At 44.4% G+C, this 24671-nt stretch overlaps 1 protein-coding gene across 1 annotated transcript in view; it reads left to right on the forward strand.

The window, feature by feature from the left end:
• Positions 1–24324, forward strand: part of RDX (radixin) — a 139597-nt gene extending 115273 nt beyond the window's left edge. The window contains exons 10-14 of the mRNA XM_068266911.1: positions 1462–1592; positions 6671–6831; positions 10796–10888; positions 19504–19761; positions 21045–24324. Of these exons, the coding sequence (XP_068123012.1) occupies positions 1462–1592; positions 6671–6831; positions 10796–10888; positions 19504–19761; positions 21045–21209 (808 nt within the window). The 3' untranslated portion in view covers positions 21210–24324. The remainder of the gene's footprint in view (positions 1–1461; positions 1593–6670; positions 6832–10795; positions 10889–19503; positions 19762–21044) is intronic.
• The last annotated feature ends 347 nt before the right edge of the window (positions 24325–24671 follow it).

A 24671-nucleotide genomic window follows, 5' to 3' on the forward strand; every position in this document is an offset into this window, starting at 1 on the left:
TGTCTCTTTAACCCTTTGTCTGCTTCCATGAAAGCAGTACGTAGACACAATGCAGGAGTTCTGTAAGCCGTACCTAAGAAATGATTTTCTTACTTACGCGTTACCAGGTACAGGAAAGCATACTTTTCATTGCCTGTATGCTTTACCGTACCTACTGTATGCGACGGTAACGCTGCGTTAATGTGTGCTACCACCTTTTGTTTGTGTTGTAATGCTGCGTTTTGACTTTAACGTCGCATTACAATGCAACGTCCCACTGTTAATGTAGCCTTACTCTGTTATATTTGCATTTTTATTACCCCCGTTCAACGCTCACAGGCGCTTCAGTGACTTAAAGCCCTAAGTGAGTGACTAGTGCTGCTAGCTCACATTTCCAGGTATCATAAGCAGAAAGCTGTCTGTGACTCTTTGGCTCCTAAATTACTAACTTTAACATATGCAGGATTTTATTTTTTGCTTGAAGCTCCACTCTTCTAAAAATAAAACATTAACAACTTAAGAGACACTGAAGCGAAAAAAATGATGATTTGTATGTGTAGTACAGATTAGAAATAAAACATTAGGAGTAGAGACATAAGTCTAATATTGTTTACAGTACAGGAAGACAAAGGATCGAGGTCGGCACTCCACTGGCGATATAAACTTGCGTTTATTGGAAAGGTTGCAAACACTGTTTGTGTGTTTGCAACTTTTCCAATAAACACAAGTTTATATCGCCAGTGGAGTGCCGACCTTGATCCTTTGTCATTGTGAACATATTGGTGGAGTGGTGAGCCACTGAGTGTCTGAGCACCGGCGGACTGGGTGGGTGAGGACCCCGGCATCCTGACTGTTTACAGTACAGGAAGGGTTAAGAAACTCCAGTTGCTATCTATGCAAAAGAGCCATTGAGCTCCACGACTTTCAAAGTCGCAGAGAGCTCTTGTCTTCTGAAGCTTGTTATCTCAACTGTCTGGCACTGTATTGTTTTTTCTTCTGCAGAGAACAGTTCAAAAGTTCACAAGACTGCTCTGTGAAATCATTTAGAATGCTGAGTAGTGTGTAAACTGCAAATATTAGAGAATGATGCAATGTTATAAAAAAAAAAAATAGAACTGAAAATAAAAATGAGAATATTTTTTTTGCTACTAACATTGTAGTAATTATCCGTACTACACATAAAATTCATTATATTTTTTTTTTCCGCTTCAGTGTCTCTTTAAGCTCCAAAAATAGTCCATGTGCGAATGCTTGGATATGTGATAAGTTAATATGCGCATCATAATGATACAGAAAGATGTAAAAAAAAAAAATGCATGGAGGTGCTAAGTAGGTGCCTTCTAGTTCTAGGTGTTGACATGCCACATAAATGAGGAGTTTCGCTAGATTGTGCTGCTGTGATCTGCCAGACATGGCTTCATCTGTGACCGATCATTGATCTCGTGTTCCATCAGCTGACGTTATGTGTTCCTTCTTGTCTAGAGCACAGCTGGAGAATGAAAAGAAGAAAAGGGAAATAGCAGAAAAGGAGAAAGAGCGAATAGAGCGTGAAAAAGACGAGCTGATCGAACGCCTCCGACAAATTGAAGAACAGACGCTAAAAGCACAGAAAGGTGCTGAAAAAAATAACTGTCCATTACTTGAAATACATCTTTTTTTTTTTTTTTTTTGGTTTCACGTCTTTAAAAAGACCCTGTATAAAAAAAAGTCCCCTGGGGGGTCCTTACCTCGGGAGGGGGCAGCCTCAGGGTCCCAATAAGGCTTCCCCCTCCCCTATAGCTGCAGGCAATCCAGCGCCGAAGCGTCCCGCAATCCTGGCTCGACAAGCCTGACGAGGCTTGATATATTTACCTTTCTGGCTCCATCTGGTGGCGCTGTTGCTTCTTTGTAAACAAGAAACAGATCTGGGCACCATCCGTCATTCAGCTTATTTATTGTAAAACAGCTTGTGCAGTGTACAAAGTCAAATAGTTATCACCTGGTATTCCATGGCGTATGTGGAGTGGGTTGGAAGTGGGTGCTCAGGGCTGTAGAAGGGTCGGCGACGGCCGTTTCGCGTCCACCAGGACGCTTGGTCACGCTGCGTTCCACGTGGAATGCAGCGTGACCAAGCGTCCTGGTGGACGCGAAACGGCCGTCGCCGACCCTTCTACAGCCCTGAGGAACCACCTCCAACCCACTCCACATACGCCATGGAATACCAGGTGATAACTATTTGACTTTGTACACTGCACAAGCTGTTTTACAATAAATAAGCTGAATGACGGATGGTGCCCAGATCTGCTTCTTGTTTACAATGAATACATGATTGCTTTCTTCTTGCCATATATGTGAGGCACACGTCAGTGGCTGAGTGTCAAATGGTGCAAGATATCGTTACAAGCAGGAATTTTTGGGATACAACTTTTTCTCAACCCACAGATCCTTCCTGATCCTAGCAGGAGTGCCACACTCACTTTTTCTTTTGACGACATTGGCGCTGTTGCTTCTCCCTGCACGGAAATAGCCGATCTCTGTTGGGTCCGCTCAGACTTCCGCTTTCTCCGGGCGGAGAGCCGATACTGCGCCTGCGCTGGAGCCAGGAAGGTAAATATTTACATCCCCGCTGTTCGGAAGGGCACAGCAAGCCTGCCGTGGGACACAGGAGGACGGGGGAAGCCTCGATAGGATCCGGAGGCTTCCCCCACCCGAGGGGAGTATATCCCAGGGGAACTTTTTTTACTTACAGGTTTTCTTTCAGGTTGTTGCTGATTGGGGTATTGCCCAGTGAACAGGCGGCACAGATCTTAAAGAGAACCTGTACTGAGTAAAAATATTTAACATAAACACGAGGTAACTTCAAATGAACATTGCATAGTTACCTTGCCATCAGTTCCTTTCAGAAGCTCACCATTTTCTTCTGACAATAATCCCTTCCAGTTCTGACAATATTTTGTCAGATCTGAAAATATATCAGTTGCTGTCAGTTATAGCTGAGAGGAAAACTGATGTACCAGGTAATGTCCATGTTTCCCTATGGCTCAAGTGGGCGATGTTACAGTTTAACTGTGTGCTGACCAGAAAGCTGTTATGGGTAATGGCCATTTTCAAAATGGAGGACGGAAAATTCCCTTGATCACAGTGAACAAACAGGACGCAGGAGAGGAGAAAGACACTGAGGAGTAGACTACATGGAAGGTAAGTATGACTTGTGTATGCTTATTTTGGCTTTTTTCATTTTCAGTTCAGGTTTTCTTTAAAGCACGGTTGCAATTTTAATCCAAGTTTGGTAGTGCTTGCCACCATTAAATAATAGTGGGGATTACCGGATAACTGTTAAGACACTGGGAGAAAAAACTTTACAGAGATGAGGCTATGATCATCGTATTTAGTGAAGATCCTCTGTGGGGATTTGGTGTATTGGGTGCCAGGTTCAGCAGCCATGTAATAATAGCCCACAGTGTTAAAATACAGTTATACGGCACCAAGGTGGTGAGTTGGGCACCGATATTAGCCAATCAGCAATCACTCGGCTACTACTACAGTTACCGGTTTTTACAATAATTTGTAAAAGTGCTCCTTTAAAGATGAACTGTCGTGAAAATCTTAAAATTTAACACATACAAATAAGTACATTTCTCCCAGAGTAAAATGAGCCATAAATCACTTCTCTCCTATGTTGCTTTCACTTACAGTAAGTAGTAGAAATCTGACATTACCGACAGGTTTTGGGCTAGTCCATCTCTCTATAGGGGATTCTCGGCATGGCCTTTATTCTTTATAAAGACATTCCTTGAAAAAGATTTATACAAAGATGCTGACCAGCTTCCCTGCTCACAGTACACTTTTTTTTGGCAGTTGGACGGAGCAATTGCCATTCACCAAGTGCATTTTGAAAATAAAGAAATCCCTGTGAACCCCCATGAGGAGATGGACTAGTACAAAACCTTTTGGTTGTGTCAGATTTCTACTACCTACTGTAAGTGACAGCAACATAGGAGAAAAGTAATTTATGGCTCATTTTAAACACCCCCCCCCCCCCCCCCCCCCCCCGACTTGGCCAAGGCACAGGGGGTACCGTACAAGGACTGATTTACCTCACCAAGCTGAATAAAGCTTCTGGGGAGAACGCTAGGGCTGCCAAGCAGAGTTGTTATCCGCCACTCATATCAATCAATAAAGAACGATTCCCACAGCGTTTATCTCCTGTTTCCTGTAGCTGAGTTGATACACGGTTTAATTATCAGGTGTTGGATCTGTACACACATTGGAGGAGAATGAATTGGGCGGGCAGTAAACCGGCGTTGGCAGCAGGATAATGCCGCGGCATTGATTGGCGACCTGGTATATCTGTCAGGTAAAGCATCGGCTTAGCAGATTTCTGTGGAAATCGTGTCCCTAGATGTAGGCGGTAATAATGTTTCTTGTCTGATTATTGTGGCCAGGATTTTATCGCTAAGCCCTCTTGTTATTTTGATAGAAATGCTTTGTGAAATCCTCTGTTGTTCAGGGGAAGCATCTCATCGCGGTTTCATACACGCTAAACTCTGATTTATATCTGCAAGCCGATTAGGCCGCAGAGCTCTGACAGGGAACAGCTGCTTGTGTATGCGGCACTGCAGCTGGCTGCCTCTGCTGGACGTGGTGCACCTGGCACACAGTGCGGTTAGCTTCATACCCAGTGCCTTGTCACTGCTCTGCTAGTCACATTTCTTTCATGCTATGTCGGCTGTGTACCTTCATACACTGCATTGCTACACAGAGACTGCATGGGATGAACTAGCTGGAATTCTTGACCAATACAAAATCCCCAGCGCTCAGCCCTGCCAGACTGCACAGAGCACCCATTTAATAATAATTCAGATGTTCAAATGGGAGGATGTCTCGATCCAGGCAAACAATAGGTTTCAGCTGGACACCCTCGTCTGTGTTCAAGACAATTGTCAGGTGAAGGAAATGGTTCTACCTCTTAAGAGTTCCTGTGGTCATCCTGCTTAGTTGTTTCTTAGAGGGTTTTATAGGTAGAGCGTTTGAATCCTAGAAAACAAATTACTCATTGCTTAACTAATATAAATCCGTTATTTGGTCGTGCTCCCCCTCCCTGTTCCCATGGCCTCTCCCGTCATGTGACACGACAGAACACACAGCCTGTAGTCTCCCCCCCCCCCCCATTTCATAGGACAGCAAAATCAGGCCACCTCTTTTCTTCATGTGACTGTGCACCCAGCCCTACCTTCTTTGGTCATGTAACAGTGCACCCAGCCCTACCCCCTTTGCTCATGTGACAGTGCACCCAGCCCTACCCCCTCCTTTCATATGGTATTGCACTCAGCCCCGCCCCCTACCTTCATGTGACAGTACACTCAGCCCACCCCCTCCCCTCATACGACTGCAAACTCATGCCGCCCCCTCACCTTATGAGTGATGGTGCACCAAGCCCTATCCACTCCTCTCAAGTGACCGTACACTCATCCCATCCCCTCATATGACAGTGCACAGAGCCCACTCCCTCCCAGATTTTCATGGTGCACTCGGACCACCCCCTCTTCTCTTGTGATTGACACTCAGCTTGCCCGCTCCCCTCATAAGATAGTGCACCCAGCCCCACCCCCTGCCCTCTTGACTGTGCACTTACCCTGCCCCCTTCCTTTATGACAGCACATTCAGCTCCACCTCCTGCCCTCATGTGACTGGACACCCAGCAGGAGTTGAAGGCTGTTGCTTTTGGGACAATTCAAAATATTGTAAGAGAAATATGGGGGCTGCTAACGTTCTAGTGTGCTGTAAAGGTGGGGTTTCTCTGGCCCTCCGTGTATAGTGCTGCAGAGTTCTGAGCAGAGCTGTCCAGTGACTCCCCCTCTGCAAGTCTAGATTACATCTTGTAGAATAAACTCTTCAGCACATTTGTAAAATGTATTCAGTTTTTTGATCTCACATTTAAGCTGCTAACAGACATCAGATGAACACCATTAAATACATCTGATAGTCGGATAAGCCTTAAGGTGGCCACTAACGGTCCAATTTCCAGCGAAAAATCGTTCGAGCGTTCAGAAATTCTGATCGAATTGGTTGTACATAATCTCCATTGGTGGACACAATCGATTATGAATGAGTGAAAAAAATGTCGTCCGAATGAATTTTCGTCGAACCAAAATTTGGATTTTCTTGTTGGTTATTATAGATAGGAAGCAAAGATTGGTTCGTTGATGCTGTAGCGAACGATGTATTACAATATTTCACTTCCGATCAGAGTTTCTGATCGCTCGAACGATTTTTCGCTAGAAATTGGACAGTTAGTGGCCAGCTTTAATCTGTCTGCATTGGCAAGCCCCAACCTCCAGTAATAATTGTGAGTGAGGGGTTGCTATCCTCATGCTGGCACAGATGACTGCTCCTGTCTTTGCTGCCATGCATCTCCTAGGGCATTGATTGCTTACCTTGGCACTCCAGCTGTGGTGGAACTACAAGTCCCACGAGGCATTGCAATACTCTGACAGCTCTAAACATAATTTGGGGAGGCAGGGGCATGATGGGATTTGTAGTTTTGTCACAGCTAGAGTGCCAATGTTAGCCATCACTGTCCTAGCGTAATGGTGTTGTGCCCATACCACCCTCTTTTATGTGTCTGCTGGATCCCATTTAGCCATATGCCTGCCATGTATGTAGTCCCATGACGAGAGTACTAATGTCTCTGCCGCTGTCCACTTTCCAGAGCTGGAAGAGCAGACGAGGAAAGCTTTAGAGCTGGCACAAGAGAGGAAGCGAGCCATAGAGGACGCAGAGCGCCTGGAGAGAGAGCGGCGGTCAGCAGAAGAGGCCAAGGCAGCGCTGGCCAAGCAAGCTGCGGACCAGATGAAAAACCAGGAGCAACTGGTAAGGAAATATGGAACCAAGGTGCCCACACAGACAGATCCTCCAATTACCCCTATAGTTTTGATTGATTGGACTGGACCAAAACAACAGACCCTGCTTACCAAATCGTCTGCATACACTGCAAGGGTTATATTTAGCAAGTTGCATCACATTTACAGTGTTTTCCATGCAGTAAGTGCTGAGTGGGAGTGGCTAAAATTAAAATGGCATCCTCAGCATTCCCACAAAAAGGAATACTCCTGATCTTCATAATGCTTGAGTCACTGCAATAAATCTAGAGGCGCTGTTGAAAGTTATGTTGTACTAAAGCCCTGAATGTAAGCCCTGGGGCCTCATTCACACCTAAAAACACAAGTGTTTTGCGTTTTTTCTTTTTTCCTTTCCGGCGCTACACTGCGCTCTGTTTCTGGTAAAAGCGCTTTTCTAAGCGCTTCTCCAGAGCGGTTTTGTAATTCACTTCCTGACGCAAGTCAGGAAGTGAACTCTCTGACCCGGAAGAGAATGTATGTATTTATTCTTAAAACCGTGAACGCAATCACTGCACAAAGCGTCTTTGTGAGCGTTTTTCCCATACCTTCCAGGAGGATCAAACAGTCCGAAACAGGCTGTACGCATGTTGGATTAGCGTGGCTCTGTAATTTTAACAAGCTGATACATCATTGCATTCCAGCGGTCCTGGAGTGTGTTTTGGCTTTCATGGACATCAAAGGGATGATTTGCATATTAAGCAGTGATGCATTGTGGGAGACCTCGTGCTCATTACAACCTGAATAATTGAAAATACCTTCTGTTTTAATTTTAATGTTTAATTTCTGTTTTGCAAGGGAAGATGGAAAACCCTTTATTTTAAAAAGACGTCCTGGGTCCAGGTACACTCAAGAGTTCCCCAACCCTGTCCTCCAGGCCCAACAACAGTACATGTTTTGCAGGAAACCACAAATATACACAGGTGGGGTAATTAGTGTCTCAGCAGAGCTGATTAGCTACCTGTGTGGATTTCCACAAAACATGTACTGTTGGTGGGCCTTGAGGACAGGGTTGGGGAACACTGCTTCAGGGTATGTGTTCTAGTGGGGGAGCAGCAAATAAATTTCCCAACGTGCAAGTGTCCAGTGTCCTGAGTGTTGAAAGCCATGCTAGCAAATGATAACTAACCATTTTAACACCAACTGAACTTTGACGAATGACAGTATATTACTGCCATAGACCAGTGTTTCTTAAACCTGTCCTCGTGACTCCCCAGGTGCATGTTTTGCAGGCAACCTCCCCTATGCACACGTGTGGTAATTAGTGTCTCAGCTAGATGGATTCCCTGTAGCTGAGACACTAATTGCTCCACCTGTGCATGGATGAGGTTGCCTGCAAAACATGCACCATTACGGAGTCACGTGGACAGGTTTGAGAAACCCTGCCATAGACATTATTGCTGCTCGAATTCACTGATCGATTCCAAAAACGTAATTGCCTCAATTCTGGTAGCTATGCCAGGTAAATATTTTTTTTGTAGGTAAAATACTTCATGAGGTATTTTCCTCTTTTTTTTTTTTTTTTAGCAATTCTGAAAAATGTTTCTGTATTTCCAAGCATGCGGTAAGGGCTCGTTCCCACTGTTGCGACGCGATTTCGGCCGCATTCCGACGCTTGTAAAAACGCATGCGGATGCGTTTCCACATGCGTTTTTACCCGCGATTTCGCATGGCAGGGTGCCATGCGAAATTAACCATGACACTGCCAGGGCTAAATAAAATTGAAAAAGGTGCGAAATCGCACGCAAAATCGCGGGTAAAAACGCATGTAACAAACGCATGCGTTTTTACTATTAAATACATTAGCGGCGATTCGCACGGATTCCCGACGCAGGCGAAATCGTTGGCTCTTTTGTGCGTTTTTTTCACGCTGAAAAAAACGCACCTCAACAACGCTACAGTGGAAACAGGCCCATCCACTTGCATTACATGTGCGGATCTGCATGCGTTGGACGCATGCAGATTCGCGATAGTGGGAACGAGCCCTAAAGCATAGTAAAATGTGCGGTATTTCAGCAGTAAGCGTGCAGTAAATAATAGTAGTCTTTAATTGTCTTCCATAAGTTAGGGCCTATTTTCACTACACGTGGATTCTGGATGCAGAAAAACTGACTCCAATGAATGCCTATGAGAAAATCTGCATCAGAAAAATCGCTTTTAGTGGAAACGGGCCCATAGGCATTCATTGGAGTCAGTGTTTCTGCATCTAGAATCCGCATGTAGTGGAAACAGGCCCTTAGGATACGGTAGTTTTTGGAAGATTTTTTTTTTTACTTTTTTGAGGTAGGAAGGTATATGTGATTATGCAGCAACCTATGAAAAGTATATTTATAGGCATCCCTTATTAAAAAAAAATATCTAGTAAAGATTTGGAGTTTTATTTCTACTATTCTTTTTTATTACACAGCCTGAATAGGAACTCCACTAAAACAGCAATATGAACTTCCCAAAAAACTGCAAAATGCGTACAAATTGCCTTTACCTCCAGGTACAGGCAGGTCTTAAAGGGAACCAGAGAGGAACGGGGGGTGAAAAAAGAAAAAGATTTTATACATACCTGGGGCTTCTTCCAGCCCCATAAGCCTGAATCGCTCCCACGCCGCCGTCCTCAGCTTCCTGGATCCGCCGGTACCGGGCCCGTCACTTCCGGCGGACGCGGCCAATTGTCCGCATCACAGGGGCTCCCTCCATACATGTACGCATGCGGCTGCGCAGTAAGCAGCAACATGCGTATCTGTATGGGGAGAGCACCCTGTGATGCGGAGAATTGGCCGCGTCTGCCGGCCGACTCGCCGACTCGCGGCAATGACGGGACCCGGTGGCGGCGGATCCAGGCAGCGGAGGACGGCGGCGTGGGAGCGATCCGTGCGTATGGGGCTGGAGGAAGCCCCAGGTATGTATATTGCATCCTCTCTGGTTCCCTTTAAACTGATCTGTAAATTATGTGCTAAAATGCCCCCTAATTTCCATGAGAATAGCTATTTTCTGTAAATGTAATGGAAATTACCTCATAATTTACCGCATGAGGCATGACTGCAACCTACCAGAATTGCTAAATGTCATTACCTCATAAGGTAAATTACTGTACATGAGGTAATTTGTTGGAAAACCCTACCAGAATTGAGGCCAATGTTTTTTTATTCCACCTCCTGCACTTTTACAAGACTCAACAGGGAGAAAATAATGCCTTTAACAGGTGAATCCCTGCTTTCACCTACATTTAGTATTTTTACACATGGATTTATTGTAAACTGTAGCCAATGATCTTTTAGCCCATCTGCAGCGAGTGAAACATTGAATGTGTAAAGGTGGCCATACATTAGCCGATCAACCAACCAATCGACCATCCAATTCGCAGCGGTATGGCGGCCGATTTGCGAACGAGCGACGAGACGACGAAACCCCCGCTGCTGCCGCCGCAATGTATAAATGTATGTAGTGTAGTGCATTTATACATTACCTGTCCGCCGGTGTCAGCCTCTACGCGGTTTCCGTCCATATCGCCGGGTTCCGCATACACACCAGCGGCGCTTAGCATGTGACGTCAGACGCTATGCACCACTAGTGTGTATGTGTTACCCGGCGAAATGGACGGACACTGTGCGGAAGCTGCTACAGGACAGGTAATGTATAAATGCACTAAACTACATTTATACATTTTGGGGGCAGTGGCCAGGTGGACGCGGCGGGCTCAGCCCATTCCCTGATGATTTCATGCTGAAATCGGACGGGAATCGGCCTGTAGTGTATGGGCAGATTCGACTAGAGACACATTTATCTCTAATCAGATTCGATTAGAGATAAATTTGTCTCTCGGTCGAATCTGCCCATAATCTTCTAATGCATGGCCACCTTTTACGTTTGTTCTTAGCTGCTAAGCATTCTGGGTGTCTCCTCACTGACATGTCTGATGGCTGGTGTCTTTCTGTTCACTGCAGGCGGCTGAACTTGCAGAATTCACTGCCAAGATCGCTTTACTTGAAGAGGCAAAGAAAAAGAAGGAAGAGGAAGCTACAGAGTGGCAACAAAAGGTAATTTGCCTTTTTTACATTTGTGAATTGAGCTTTTGGTTCCTGGGATTGTTTAGCTAGGACCACATACATGACTGAAGAGGCCTTCAAATCGGAATGCAACTATAATTTGCTGAGCCCCCCAGTAAAACCCTGCGGTCAAACCCCCCACAAAACAAATCTCAGTATTGGGTAGCTTTTCTCCCAGATATAGCAGAGCGTGGTGCATTGTCTCTGGCAGGGAAACAGGTTCTTACCTCAGCCTTAAGTTTAGCTCTGCGTCTTGCATACTATCATCTTGCGGGTCAAGATGATTCATTGCCTGGCATGCAGCTACACTGAAGAGGACTAAGGACCATTCCTGCCACTAAGCGACACTGCTGCTGTGCATGCAAGCATAGGCGCAAGCTATTCTTCTGTTCCTCCCTTTAAAGTAGATGCAACCAGCTCAAGCGAATTTGTGCAGCTATTCTGGACCAATTTGTACAGTGATGGGAAGTGCTGAACAATCTCTACTGCTGGCGATTTGTACAGCACTTCTGATTTTGTTTTTTTATAACCTGTACATAAAGTTGCACACCGCGTCTCCTGAGTTATGTACCGGGTCTCTTTTTGGCCCGCTTCTGGCGACTAGCTCTGCCCCCTAGCACAAGAGGTCATACAGGTATGTGCTTCTCTATCTTCAAATGGGGAAGTGCTGATGACCTCTTTTGCTACAGGGTGGGACCAAGCGGCGTAAGTCGGACCTTGGAAGGTACATAAAACTTTATTTAAACAGGAGGATAACCTCAATGTCGCTGCAAAATCACTTTTGAACATTGATTCAAAAAAGTGATTTTGCCGGCGCTCCTATCTTTAGCATTGGAGTGCAATGCTGTTTATCCAGTGATTGCAATTTGGCCAAATCTCAGTCCCGGGTGTGGGTTCACTAGCAATCAGCTTGGCAAACTTTTTGGGATCATCGGCGATCCGATGAAGTGCATCTGAAATCACTCAAGTGGGCCCCTCGCCTTAAAGGACAACTGAAGCGAGAGGGATATTGCGGCTGACATATAAGACAATGTGCAAAAGGCATTATTGTGGGAAAAAACATTTCTCAGCTTTTATTTACATTTGAGCAAAAACATATTTATTTTTAACTACCTGCGGACCGACACCGTACGATTCTACGGCGGGCAGGTGGCGCTGCGGTTCTGACTGGACATAAACTCTACGTCCCATTCACCGCGCGTCCCTGCCGCTCTCGCCGCTTTCTCCCCGCCGAAATTTGCTTGCCCTGCAGAGCACTGTGAGCCGGGCAGGAGCAGTTTTCATTGGCTCCTGGCCGGCATTCCTGTAAGCGGTTCCCATTGGCTTACATTGAGTGACAGGATCAGGAGCCAATGAAAGCGGCTCCTGACCGGAGCACAGCGCTCTGCCGTCATAGAGACTGCAGAGAGAGCAGCCTGTGGCAGGGACGGAGCGGCGGATTTTAGCGGCGATTCGTCGGGAAGCGGCGGTTTACTGTACCAGCACCCTCTGGTCCTTAAAGGGAACCTAAACTGAGAAGGATGTGGATTTTTTCTTTTAAAATATTGCCTGACACTCCTGCTGATCCTGTCTCTCTAATACTTTTAGCCACAGCCCCTGAACAAGCATGCAGGTCAGGTGCTCTGACTGAAGTCAGACTGGATTAGCTGCATGCTTGTTTCAGGTGTGTGATTCAGCCACTGTTGCAGCAAAGAGCTCAGCAGGTCCAGGCAACTGGTATAGTTTAAAAGGAAACCTCCATAACCCTCTGAGTTTAGGTTCCCTTTAAGGGAGCAGAGAGTGGTGGTACTGAAGTGGTTAAGCAATGCCAGTTGCCTGGCTGTCTTGCTGATCCTCTGCCTCTAATACTATCAGCCATAGACCACTTTATTACTTTTTTAATAGAATTAATATAATTTTTAATATCCATTTCAAAGTAGAGCTATCAGCCATACTATCTCAGAAAAAAAAACATACTGTATATAAGTAGATAAATACTTGCTCTGTTTACATAACATGTTTGCACTATCCGGATTTTGATTTTAGTGATTTTTCTGTAGTGAAAAAAAAAAAAAAAAAGAAAGAAAATCCTTCTTAGACACAGTCAAAATGGAAAATCCTACCTTGAAGTCAATCCTGACATAATTTCCTCCCTTACTCTGAGTATCGTTGCCCGCCCCCTCCCAGTCTTCAGACACTCCCACCCAGGTCTGCAGTAGAAAGTGCATTGAGAGAGGAACAGAGGTGTGGGAGGGGAAAACAGGAGGGAAAGAGGCCTCTGCAAATCAGGCTGCATTAGCTATCTCTGAGGGGAAAGTAAAGATGAAAAAAGAAAACCCAGCATGCCCTGCGACTTCCTTTGTGTGGCAGATGTACCAAATAAGAACCACGGAAACTGGAGACTGTTGTTTTATGGAGAAGAAAAAAGAGTGATTGTTAACTTTTGGATTGCCTGGTTAGCATCCTTATTACTGGTTTACCAGATAAAAATAAAGAATTGATTTTTGATTTTATGCCCGACAGTTACACTTTAAGAACACTACAGCAAAGTCCCCAATATCCCGATCTCAGGAATGCCAAAAGTCTCAACTAATTGGCATGCCTGAGGCTTTTTTTTTAATACTTACCGAGTCTCCAGCGATGTCTAGCAGCCTTTCTAAATCACCTAGAGGCTTCTGGCGCTCTGTACACGGGGAAAGCTGTTAGGAGCCAGCTAGGTGATTCAAAAAGGCTGCCAGACATCGCTGGAGGCTGTGTAAGTATTTTAGGCTTGTCGCTCAAGCAACCCCTAAGTAGAGATGAATACAAAAATATGAGGGTAAATAGGAGGAGGAGTACACTCCGATTGAAACACAATTTCATATATAAAATAAATAAATTTTATTCAAATATTGCAACATAAAATTTTACATTCCAGTCTAAAAGGGTGTACACCCGGGGGGAGGGTAGCCGGCCCTATCCTATCTGCCACTCAATCATCCAAACCACCATACATACAGGGATAATGTTCAACTTGCGTGCAAAGCCAATACAGAGATGCCCACAAAACTATGCGGGTGATGGTATTGATTCCTTCAATAATGGCATTCGAACAGGCAATGAAAGTTCCATAATGTATGAACGAGGAGAGAGTAGTCCATCCGCTTAAAGCCACATATAAAAAGCACAGTCTGCAGACCTCAAACAGCAAGTAGTAAGCCAGCAAAGCACAAGCAAACAGCCAGCAGCGGAGCAGTACATAGAGCCCACGTTAATCATATATACTCTACCCGTTCCATGCAGTTTCAGGGTATCTAGAGTGAAAACATGATGGCTCCCAGTTCGCCGTGCAGCTCACTTAAAGTCCAGTCCAATAATTTGCTGTAAGCTTGGTCAACTTAGATGCTGTGGCTGGAATCGTCGAAGTCCAAAGACGAGCTGCATGCTGTTCCAACAAGGATGTCCAGATAGTGCGGCAAGGCGGAATGGAGTATGGCAGAGGGCGGGCACACTCCACGAGGGTTATGATCCTCTGCCTCTAATACTATCAGCCATAGACCACTTTATTACTTTTTTAATAGAATTAATATAATTTTTAATATCCATTTCAAAGTAGAGCTATCAGCCATACTATCTCAGAAAAAAAAACATACTGTATATAAGTAGATAAATAGCAACCTCTAAGTAGAGATGGCCCGAACCGTTCGCCGGGCGAATCTCTCTGGGCCGTGTACTACTTCCGGGTCGCTTTGACCCGGAGTATTACGCTTGCGCTGCGCTTCCTATATCGCGCTCCTGTTGCCGGGCACTCTCTGCGAATGAGCACATGCGCAGAAAGTGCCCGGCAACAGGAGCACGATCTAGGACACGCACTGCCGGGCCAGCGCAGGCATACTACTCCGGGTCATAGCGACCCGGAAGTAGTACACGGCCCAGAGATGCAGAGATGTTCGCCGGCGAACGGTTCGGGAACCGTTCGTGACATCTCTACCGCTAAGCACATGTATCCGGCATCAGGCGTTCCCCACTGGTGATGGCTACTGTGGACTCTGCTGTATTTTAATACTACTAGCAGCCACCTTATTTATTTTGCCTTTTTTTTTTTTTTTGACTGGTGTCTTTTAACAAAATTAACTAATTTCATCTGGTGTGCCAAAACATTTAGTAAACAACTGCAAACAACACCAATTTAGCGGATTTAAACCCCAGGACCACAGAGATGTTTGAGAAAATTGATGGTCTCCGTACAGACTTTTTCCATATACTTTCCAGATCATGTATGAAGATTCTGCTCTTCTGATAATTTGCAGAATCTCTGTTTCTGACAATGCAGTGAATTAAATGGATTTCTTCTGTTAAGTCTCATAATTGAAAGTCCAGGAGCCATGACTCAGAATAAGAACTACCGTATTTGCCGGCGTATAAGACGACTTTTTGAGCCCTGAAAATCCTCTGCAAAGTGGGGGGTCGTCTTATACGCTGGGTGTCAGGTGCGGGGTGTCAGTATTGTGCCAGGCAGAGCTTACCGGTTGCAGCAGCCTTGGCGGAAAGGTCCGCTCGTGTCCTGGGTCCTTCTATGTCCTCCCCTGTCCCCCTACATCATTCATGTCCACGTCCCGTGTGTTTGAAATATCAAAGCTGCAATACCATAGCGTCTTGCGAGCAGCCGCTCGCGTGGGTAACAGGGCAGCTTCCTTGTTCCGGGTCATCTGACTGGTGATGTGCATAGGAAGAGGAAGACAATTAATTGTGGAGCGCATGTCACCAGTCAGGTGACCCGGAACAAGGAAGCTGCCCTGTTACCCACGCGAGCAGCTGCTCGCAAGACGCTATGGTATTGCAGCTTTGAGTTTTCAAACACACAAGACGTGGACATACAGTAGATGATGCAGGGGGACAGTGGAGGACATAGAAGGACCCAGGACACGAGCGGACCTTTCCGCCAAGGCTGCTTCAACCGGTAAGCTCTGCCTGGCACAAATACTGACACCCCGCACAGTGTTGCCAACTCATCCCTTTAATTACTGACACATATGAATTATACAGGTTTCGTGGCTAGGTAGATGCAGTTAAAGCACTGATTATGTGTAGAAGTAGCCCCAGAACCTGTATAACTTAGATGTGTCAGTAATTAAAGGGATGAGTTGGCAACACTGACCCCGCACCTGAGTTCTTAAAAATCACAGCATGATTTCCCTCCCCTGGATGACTGCGGCACCCAGTATTATGCAAAGGTATATACATGGGTGGGCCAGGAGGATAGCCAGGAGGATGGAGGAGGCATGTTGTGAAGAGGGGTAGTCTTAAACGGCGAGTATATGCCAAACTCTTTATTTTAACTGTAAAAGTTGGGGGGTCGTCTTATACGCCGGGTCGTCTTATACGCCGGCAAATACGGTAATCGTATCTCATCAGGAAGCAGCAGCAAAGTTTTGTACTGAATTAGTCATCCACCAAACTAAAAAAACTGAAGTGACACCATTTATTCGCAAAATCTGTGATGAGAAAATGTAAGCTTTTCAAACACTATGGCCAGTTTGGTCAGATGATGGGGATCTTACCAGTGTATGCCTCCTCTAATACTGCCTCCTCTTATGGTGGGCATACACTGTTTGTTTTTTCCGCTCGATTCTCCGCTTGATCGATTTTGCCGCTCGATTCCCTGCTTGAATCTCTTATCTTCCGCTCGTTTTTCTTATCTTTTTCCATTCACTTCTATCAGGAATCGAGCGGTGAAACAATTGAACGGGAGATCGCACATGTCGGAAATTATCTAACCATCTAATCAACTCAAAAACTAACCATGTATTCCCAGCATAACTTATTCTGCCATCATATTTCTGCCCCAGCAACACAGCAGTCTATGATATAGGCGCCCGGGCAGGATTGTGACGCAGCAGATGTTATATGTACATCCTCCTAACTGTTAAAGTTGGTTTACAAATAGGACATTTTAGAAATTTTGAAGCCCGCTCTTCACTATTCTTGTAACTCCGTCAAGGAATCTGTTCATCTGGTTTATTTCTTGAGTCATCCAAACAGGAAGAACCAGCTGCTGATTAGAGAGGTGGTTACAAACTTCCACAGCTAACTAACTTACTTCCACAGCTTAACTTCAGTACTTTAATTAGACAAACCTTTTTTTACAGGGTGTACATTATAAAAGTTGCTAGTGTTTAGTTCAATGAGATTTCGTGGAGTTCACCTTTAACCCATTCGCGTTCCGTCGTTTTCACTTGAGCAATGTTCACCTCCCATTGATTAGCCTATAACTTTATCACTACTTATCACAATGAACTGATCTATATCTTGTTTTTTCCGCCACCAATTAGGCTTTCTTTGGGGGGTACATTTTGCTAAGGGCCACTTTACTGTAAATGCATTTTAACAGGAAGAATAAGAAAAAAAACGGAAAAAAATCATTTTCTCAGTTTTCAGCAATTATAGTTTTAAAATAATACAAGCCTCCATAATTAAAACTCACGTATTTGCCCATATGTCCCGGTTATTACACCGTTAAAATTATGGCCCTTTCACAATGTATGGCGACAATATTTTATTTGGAAATAAAGGTGCATTTTTTCCGTTTTGCATCTATCACTATTTACAAGTTTAAAATAAAAAAATATAGAAATATGTCATCTTTACATTGATATTTAAAAAGTTTAGACCCTTAGGTAAATATTTACATGTTTTTTTTTTTGTTTTTTTTATTGTAACGTTTCTGTTTTTTTATATTAAACATTTTATTTGGGTATTTTTGGGAGGGTGGGATGTAAACCATAGTTTTATAATGTAATTGTGTGTTGATTTTAATTTTTTTTACTTTTAGTTGGTTTTACTTTTTGGCCACAAGATGGCGGCCATGAGATTGTTTACATGACGTCACTCTAAGCGTAACACACGCTTAGAGTGACGCATGGGGGAGGCAACAGCCAGAAAAAGCGCAGCTGTCGCTTTTTCAGCGGGGAAGAGGAATCCGTGATCGGGCACCATAGCCCGATTCACTGATTGCCTGGCTAACGAACCGCGGGCCGGGAGCGCGCGTGCGATCGGCCGCGGTAGCGCGCATGGTTCCTGGACGTAGTTTCTACGTCCAGGAACCAAAATAGGTTAAGTTAATATTTTTTTTTGTGACATTTAGTGCCCTAGCTCTGGTTTCATTGTTATAATTGTATTACCTTGAAGTACAGTAGACTACTTCCCAGCTACTATGTATAAATATACAATGCATGTCCAATTCTGATATAGTTAACTTCTGATATAGTAAACTACTTACCCTGGTCCCTTGGAGTTTACTGTAAAGGGTTTCTACTGTAGGTTCATCTTTAAAAAAAAAAAATTGTTTTGCAAAAATGATGGTTGTCAGCAGTGGCAACCTCCACTTTGCAAACCGATTGCTGCCTCCTCCTATTACCAAGAATAATCTATCGCAATGCCCTTACTCCCCCCAACAACATAATTTAGCAGCATTATTTATAGCATTGTTTTCTGTGTGTGTGTGTGGGGGGGGCCTAATTTCAGTTTTTGTGAAAGGAGGTTTTAAAACCTTTTTTTTCCCCCAAGTAAAGCCTTTCGAAGGTTCACGGGGCTGTATTCGACTGGTTGGGCTAATAGCTGTTATAGGGGATAACAGCTATTAGACCAACTAGTCGAATACACCTCTGTGAACCTTCGAAAGGCTTTAGGAGCGCTTGTGGACACTATTACTCCTGAAGCCTTTCAAGGGCTCACAAAGGCGGTCTAACTTCACCGGGGAACCGAGAGAGGACAGGGAAAGCTAAATAGGATCCACAGCCTTCCCTCTGCATGGTAATTTTTTTTTTCTCATCACAGATTTGCTTTACAGCGCTCACAAGGCTAAACCCTAAATCTATCTTTACTTACCTGGGGCTTCTTCCAGCCCCTATAAGTCATCTGGGTCCCTCGCCACAGCTCCTGTCGTCCCTGGTGTCCAGCTGGCTGCCTGTATGAATCCGGTGACGTGGGTACGTGGTGAAGTCCCGACCGGCTGATTGGTCGGCAATGCTTACGGGGGCCAGCGGGACACCACTACATTAGATGTTGGAAGAAGTCCCGGTAACTAAACTAGATTTAGGGTTCCACCTCAGGAGTCCTTTAAGAACCCCTAAAAGCATTGTGACTTGAGGGGACAATAAAAGGAGTTACTCTTTACTCTGAGAATAAGTTCCACTACGTGTAATGCCTGAACAATCACCCAACAAACCCTTCCATTTTGCTTTCCCAGAGATGGTTTCTTTCCTCAGTGCAGTATTTCTACTCCAAAACTGTGCGGCTCTTGCAGCATTCTAGTGGAGATTTATGACTGCCATAGAGTGAGATCTCCCAGCATGCCTCGCTCAGTTCCTACCCCTGAGTAGCACAATCATTGTATCCTCCATAATTCTATTTCACATCATCTCAAGGACAGATAACCGTGACAGAGCAAAGACATCGCAAGCAATAAACTTCCCGTACAAACAACCTTGTTGTATTTATCTGAATATCGCACCCCCTCAGCCTTCACCTCACGAGTTGTTGTTTTTTTGTTTTGTTTTGATTTTTTTTTATACAAAACCCGCAATATAACAAAGTGAGGCAAAACGTAAAAGCGATACGAACATTGATTTGTATATTTTATTTTTCAGGCTTTTTCAGCACAGGAAGATCTGGAAAAAACCAAAGAAGAATTAAAAACAGTAATGTCTGCCCCACCCCCTCCTCCACCCATGCTGCCCCCACCCCCGGTGGCACATGGGGAGAACGAGCATGACCACGATGAGCATGATGAGAATAATGCTGAGGCCAGCGCCGAACTCTCCAGCGACGGAGTGATGAACCATCGCAGCGAGGAGGAGAGGCTGACCGAAACGCAAAAGAACGAGAGAGTCAAGAAACAGCTGCAGGTATGTCTCGTGGGCTTATTATTTGTTATTTATACAGCGCCCACATCCTCTATAGCGATGCAACTTGCACAAAACAAATATTGGAGAGCGTACATGAGACGTTCAAAACTCTGTACAATCATGCAGCAATACAAGTACAAACAAATACAAAGTTGATGAGTGGAGACCTCACCAATACTGTGTACATGTTCATATGATGACTTACAGAAAAATAAGAAACAATAGGAAGAATTCCCTGCCCTTGCGAGCTTACACTCTAAAGTGTAATGGGGTGGAGACGCTAGGGAAAGAGACACAGGAGTTTGAAGGTTTTCAGGTTTTAAGCATGATGGCCTGGCTGTGGGAGTCTGTTCCAAAGGGAGAGGTGATGCTCTTGAGAAGTCCTGAATGTGGGAGTATTTGCATAAATGTGCTTACATTTTATATCTGCAATTTTTTCATAAGATTGTTGGCACTTCAGTTGCATCCCACTTTAACACTACTTATACACCTGTGCCACCCTTTTATCTTGTGCATTTCCCTGCACACACCACTGCCTCTCATTGGTGCAAAGGGCTTGGTGGAAGATATAGTACATCCTGATGCTAGGCATACAGCATGCAAGTTGTGGTAGATCAGGCGATTATCGATACCTTCCAGATAATGATGGTTTACCTGTTGTGCCAGTCGACATTTAGACTTAGGTGATCAGAAGCTGCTAGTTTGGCCCTGCCCGATTTAATATAAAGCTATGGACCTTTCATATGGAACCTTATTCCATGGGCAACAGGGCGGGGCTGAGTTCTGTACAAATGTCTCTAGTGTGGATGCTAGTAACAGAATGCTTCCTATTCATGTAATAGAAGGAGAAGGGCTGATGGCAAAGCACACTACAAAGTGACCATGGTGAGGAGGAGAACCATGCAAGATGATCCACCAGGCTTGACTCTCGCCATTGCATTAAATAGGATCGAGAGCCTCTGTATAATTGTTGGATTACATTTAGGCTTTAGTTTTTTGAGGGAGGGTTCACACTTCCGTCCACAGAAAATCCCCAATATGTTATCAACAGTCACCTGACAGCAGCTGGCTGTGGGAATCGCACACAGTGTGCAATATTATGGTGCATGTACCAAGTTTTTTTCCTGCATTTAAATGTGAGCCAGCCCACTGATTAACATGGGCCATCACATCTAATGTGATTCTACATGCAGAGGAAGTTTGTGCGATCCCCTCAAATGTGACCACCTACCTAAAGAGTTTTTATTGGCCTTTGTACATCACCGTTTTCACTTGTTTTTCAGGCTCTGAGTTCAGAGTTGGCCCAAGCAAGAGACGAAACCAAGAAAACTCAGAACGACGTCCTCCACGCAGAGAACGTAAAAGCCGGCCGCGACAAGTACAAAACTCTCCGACAGATCAGGCAAGGAAACACCAAACAGCGTATCGACGAGTTTGAGTCAATGTGAGGACTCCTCCTTGCTGCACGTTCTACACAATGCTGAATCACCAACCTAGAAAGTAGGCCTTTGCAGAATCCGACAACGGAGTGTGTCCCCCTTGCCAAAGCACTTGTACCAGTCTGACTGTGGAGGATAGGATGGCAATCAAAATGGCTTTTATCACCGTGTCCTAATTTTCAGTTTTTAACACCATCATATCAATGTCATACATATAGTTTGTATTATTATGTTTTTCCTGAAAATGTAGCTGTCGGCTTATGAAGCTTTCACATTTTGAATTCTGAAAGGACATTTGAATATTAAGCCTAGAACTGACATTACTGTGTAGAAAGTGAACAGGTTTTTGTTCTGTTTTTTGTTACTTCCTAAAATGAAATTGTTTCTAATGTTATTGCCTATTAGAATATCTCTGTTCTCCTTTCCTCCTCCTCCTCCTCTCAACTCTAATAGGCCTGGAGACGGGACTTTTTGTGGCTGGAGAAATTATTTCCTGACAGTTGTTAGCAATAACAAGACATTAATATCACTTATGAGGAGAACAGGAAAAGCTTACCGACTGAGTAGGCTGTGAATACTACTACCTCACAGACACACGATGACTGGTCATACCAACCACATGTTTATTTTCTAAATTTACCCTTTAATTTTTTATTTTACATTCTTTTTTTTTCTTTATTGCTCCTGTCAAGCTGTCTGTATTAGTTTGTAAGTAATCAAAGACATATTATTTTATAGTTCATGGATAACCATACTAACGTTCTAGGCATGGTGAGCACTATTTACTGTCTGTTACTTCGCTTAATGCACATTTCTGTTACACTCGAACGATGATCATAGCCGGGGATGGTTAGTTATAGGAAGCTACTACACCCAACACAAGATTTTCTACTGGGTCTTGTGGCCCTTCTGTTGTTCTCCATTGAAGAGCGTAGCCTCTGGGCTGTTTGTAGTACTCTGCTGCGTTGGACTGACTAGCTGCTCAGGTTCAAAGAACAGAGAAGTGTTCGGTTCTTAAATGGGTTTTCTTTGCCGTCCAGCAAGGCTGTGTCAGATGGAGGGAGACGTTTCAGCTGAGTTACCGTTGTCTCCAATCTAAGTGAGTTATCCGTATATCACTAGGGAGAGTTTACTACAGGGAACAGGGCATACAAATACCCTGTATTGTACCCCTTAGCTTCTCCATGGGAGTATAGAGAAAATTCACTAAGGACTGAGGTTGGTAGAAACTCCTCCAACTCCCGTCTTTTGACCAAGTTGAAGACCAGATGGAGGCTTGACTCTCAATCCATTTTTACTCAAGGCAGATACCGGAATTGATCTATAAAAAGCCCACATCTGACTCACCTTACTGGTCTTGGATTTTAAGTGAACCCAAGTTACAATAAGCCAATAGGAAAGCTTTGTGGATGAGTTGACCATATCATCCAGTCAACTGCGCCCAAGCCTTTCTTCTAAGACGGGCTGAAAAAATCAATGCAACCACAAGATTTACTGTAGGCAATGGTCACTTTTCTTTATCTGTGAGGTCCACTTTGCTCTGACACGGGCTTAGGCGCCGCTTAACTGACTTCTCAAAGTTAGGCTAGCCAGGCAAGAGTTACGTTTTTTTTTTTTCTTTTTGTCGGGTCAATTTTTTATTTGATATGTGAATTTATTCAGTTTGATAGATGTGAAGTTAGTAGTATGGAAAAAAATGTTTTGATGACATGCACTAGGAAATGCTAAGCTGCTTTCACAATGGTATTATGAGGTTGAAGTAATACATGCTAAAGTGTACCACGCCCTCCTTTTCAAGCAATTTTTTGGGGGGGCAGACTTTAGTCATTCTTTGGGCCGGATCGTCGTTCAGCCCATCGTTAACTGTTGCCTCCGTTGTCAGTGCGCAACGCACGTGTGTTGAAAAGGGATAGTCACACCTTTGCTTTGATAGGTTCTCTCCAAAGTGCATTTAGCGTGAACTCAAAATAATTTTGAGTGGCTTTTTCTCTAGGCAATGGTACTTGTTGCCTGGTTAATGAATTTGAATTGAGGCCTGATTAGTGCCAGGTTCTTTAGCCATGCCGTTTATTTAATGCAGCTTTCTCCTTTCACTGTCTCTGTTATCTGTTCTCTGTTGACTCCATGGAGTGCTCAGTTGGCAGTGGATGTGTGTTATGTAAAGGTGTACATCTCTTATGTATTCATCCGTATTATGTTCATGTAAAATGAGGTATATAAGCTGAAAGCATAGTGCTAACGGGAGAGAGAGAGAATTTTTACATGCAGCGTTGCAGTTTTTTTTTTTTTTTACCTTTCACTCCCTAAAGGAAGGACCTGTAAAGCTTCCTCTTCTGCCAAACCCTCCAATCATTTTCTCTGGATGAACCATGACTGATGTGATCGTCAGATGTAGGGATGGTCAGTGAGATGCAAATAATTTCAAGTTGCTGCCGCATCATGTAAATTGTGTATGCAAATGTGTGCAGCTTGACAATAAACCAATGGAATCCTGCTGAGGTAAAATTTAATTGGTCCATTTTCAAGCTGCATAAATTTGCTTACAACATTTGCATAATCCTGCATTACTGCAAAATTATTTGCATCGCATTGACCATCCCTAGTCAGGTGAAGACCTTTTTTTTGAGGTGCCAGATGTGTGTAACCAAACTCGAATAGATGTGGAAGGACACTTGCTAGTTGCAAATATAACTGTATTGTTGTAGGTCAAAAAGATAATCCCAGGGCCTTGTATCATTCAGCTTTTCAGTGCTGTAAAGCAGTGTTTACAATGTGTAGAAAGGTGTTGTGGGAGCATATGCCACCACAGATGCTGAATACATACAGTCAGTAACTTTATTTTTCTTTTTTTCTCTAACTCTTCACATGAGCCTTCCAGAGCAATGACCACTTCCACTTATCAGCTGGGGTGTGCTGGAGCATAAGGAGATCCCATTACAGTTCCCTAAGCTATCATTACACTTCTATTGAAACGCAGAGAGCTATTAAAAAAAAAAATTCTAGTACCCCAAAGGTGCCAGACTGAGTGTCATGCATACCTGAATTTTTGCACATAGTTGAGATATGTTATCCAACTTCAGGAGAACCTGAGGTGGGTTCTAAGTATCCAATTAGTACACAGAGGCTGGTTCTGCATACAATGACCAGCCTCTGTTGCTATACTGTTTGCCCCAGTCTCCCCCCTGCGCTCTGCTGTGCCCCCATAAATAAATCGCCATGCTGGTGACACGCAGCGTGTCGCCAGCCGGCTGTTTACATCTGAAGTGTCAGTCTCGCCGCTCCCCCGCCTCTTCCATAGTGCTGCTCCCCGCCTGTGTCCCTTCCTCCCCGCTGATTGGAGGGAAGGGACGCAGGCAGGGAGCGGCAATATGGAGGAGGCGGGGGAGCGACGAGAGTGTCACTTCAGAGGTAAACAGCCTGCTGGTGACAAGCTGCGTGTCGCCAGCAAGGCGTTTGATTTAAGGAGGCACA

This window comes from Hyperolius riggenbachi, chromosome 2 (assembly GCF_040937935.1).
Source record: "Hyperolius riggenbachi isolate aHypRig1 chromosome 2, aHypRig1.pri, whole genome shotgun sequence".
Lineage (NCBI taxonomy): Eukaryota > Metazoa > Chordata > Amphibia > Anura > Hyperoliidae > Hyperolius > Hyperolius riggenbachi.